The 2,442-nt window shown below is 47.1% G+C and overlaps 1 protein-coding gene across 1 annotated transcript in view; it reads left to right on the top strand.

Annotated features, from left to right (window-relative positions):
* Positions 1 to 1,144, top strand: part of LOC130579208 (cationic trypsin-3-like) — a 3,151-nt gene extending 2,007 nt beyond the window's left edge. Inside the window, 2 exon segments of the mRNA XM_057375840.1 lie at positions 390 to 526; positions 903 to 1,144. Of these exon segments, the coding sequence (XP_057231823.1) occupies positions 390 to 526; positions 903 to 1,052 (287 nt within the window). The 3' untranslated portion in view covers positions 1,053 to 1,144.
* Positions 1,145 to 2,442: the final 1,298 nt, after the last annotated feature.

The following is a 2,442-nucleotide window of genomic DNA, read 5'->3' as shown; positions in this document are numbered from 1 at the left end:
AATTCCAGCTAGAGACCTCCATTCTCTTTAGCCAGTGGTCAGAGATGTGCTGTCCACTGATGACATCAAAATCTGCCTGAAGAGAAGATGGTTTTCCTGTGGCTCAGGTTTCTTCCAGCATRTKTGCCACAGGAGTGGCTCTACACTTGCMAATTGATGARTTTCCAGGTACCAGAAAAGTTAAGGTGGCTGCAGTGTAGAATGGTGGGYCCATGGGTAGAATTTGTTCYRTGTTCTACAGAAGGAATCCATGCTGTGCTTACAGTTGAGAGGAACATGGATRGCTGCTGGAATAGGATGTCGAGCACTGGCTTTTCTGCCAAGATCTTCTCTGAGCTCTGAGAGTGACTCAGCAATGCCATCAACCATCTCTCCCTATTTCCTTGTAGCCARCTWCCCYGACARCCTGCAGTGCCTGAAGGCTCCTGTGCTCTCCKCCRCYGAWTGCTCTRAKKCCTACCCTGGGCAGATCACYAAGAACATGATGTGTGTTGGATTCCTGGAGGGAGGCAAAGATTCCTGCCAGGTAAATCATCTGCCTCTCCTTTCCCATTTATTTCTCTCCGGCTTTCATATTACACAGTCAGCTCTATTGACACATCTGAAGTTTTGAATAACGGCAGAGGCTTCAGGCACACATATCCTGAATGTTTGCCAAGTCCTGCATCCAGCAAAACCAGGCAAAACCAGGCAGCTCACTCATCCTTAGCTGTGGCTCCCTTGCAGCTAAGGTCAGGTGTGGTAGCATCAGGTGGAGAGTGCRAATCAGGAATGGCCTTTGYAGAACTTCTGTGCAGAACAAGCCTGACAGGRCTTMCTGGAGAGCCCTGATCTCAGGGATCTCTGSCTMATGGCTCAGGCTGATGCCATGTGCTGAATATCCATTTCCTTTGTGTGCACAGGGAGATTCCGGCGGTCCCGTGGTCTGCAATGGACAGCTCCAGGGCATTGTTTCCTGGGGTATTGGATGTGCCCAGAGGGGCTATCCTGGAGTTTATACCAAGGTTTGCAACTACGTCTCTTGGATCAAGTCCACCATTGCCGCCAACTGAGACGTTCATTTGGTGTCACCTGTATTTTCTCATCATCCTTAGTTCTCTTTTGGGTCTGGACAAACAAAAACGATGAAAAATTAATAAAGACTTTCAGGCACCTCTACTTTGTGCACTGTTTCTCTGGGAACTTCCAAAGACTGTGGATATGGAGGGTAGAGGTGCTAAAGGGTACTCAGGGGAAAATATGTGATATTTGTAGTGCCTGTAGTACTGGAAGGATCCTGGAACACCTTGCAGATTCATTCATTTTTAAAACTTCATTTTAAGAAGTCTTTCAGTCAGTTATTCTSAGTTGTTTCTAGAACCTGTCATTTGTGTCAGTTCCTCACATTTCAAAAGGCCAGTTCAGGCTTCTGCCTCCACCAGCTGTCGCTCTCCAGTCCCTTCAGCATGGAGGATGCTGCTTGCTCTAAGACAAGAGAGAGGACCTGACTTGCATACTCTTCTCTATTCTAACTGTAAAAGAGAGTTCAAGGGCCCAGATCTAGCTGATGCTCAGGTAAATTCACAATCCACCAGGGTGGATTTCCTGAGAATTCCTTATTGCACTGTGAAGCACAGGCTTGCTTGTTATGGTTTAATCTCAGTCAACAATTAAATATCACTGCCATTCACTGACTATACCCATTCCCTGGGGGTGGAAAAAAGGCTAAAACTCATGGGTTGAGATAAAAAAAGAGTAATAAAAATAGTAATAGAAAGGAAAAAGAGGTAAAAAAAAATAACCTCAACAAAAATGATGTCATGCAYAATATTGTCACCACGCACTGGCACAACGCCGAGCCTGCACCTGAGAAGTGACAGACAGCACCTGGGCAGCTCCCCTCCGTTTATGCACTGAGCATCAGGATCCATGGGAGGAAGTATCCTTTTGGTAACTTTGGGTCAGCTCTGATAGAAGCGCCCCTGTCCAAATGCCTGTGCACCTTCTCTCTGGAAGAGCCTGAGACTATAAAATCCTCAATTTGGGTTAAGCAGGGCTTAACTAAAACTCTGTTATCAACATTATTCTCTTCGGGAATCCTCAACACAGCACCGTGCGACAGCCTCCACACATTGGCCCTGTCTCCTGTTTAGCACCTGCACAAAACTTTCCTCATGATTTCCACTGAAATTTATTCTTCATGGAAACACTGAGTTGGGTGACACCCCACCAGCCTTCTCCTTCCCAATGCTTTGATGCAGAAATCCCACCAGGGATCCAAGCCCATTTCCACTTGTTTCTCATTCRCTTTTGTCACACAGAGCTCCAGGCACAGGGAGAAGGGTGAGGGAAATGTGCTTCCAGTAGACCTCCAGAGAATGGCCAGCCACTTCTCCCCTGTGGTCCTGTCACCCCTGCCACTGTCCCAGATGTTCATTCCAGTGTCCATCACCATCCCAGATG

This window comes from Malurus melanocephalus, unplaced genomic scaffold (assembly GCF_030028575.1).
Source record: "Malurus melanocephalus ecotype Western Australia unplaced genomic scaffold, MMel_1.1 scaffold_259, whole genome shotgun sequence".
Taxonomy (NCBI): domain Eukaryota; kingdom Metazoa; phylum Chordata; class Aves; order Passeriformes; family Maluridae; genus Malurus; species Malurus melanocephalus.
This window is presented reverse-complemented; position numbering and strand designations above follow the sequence as displayed.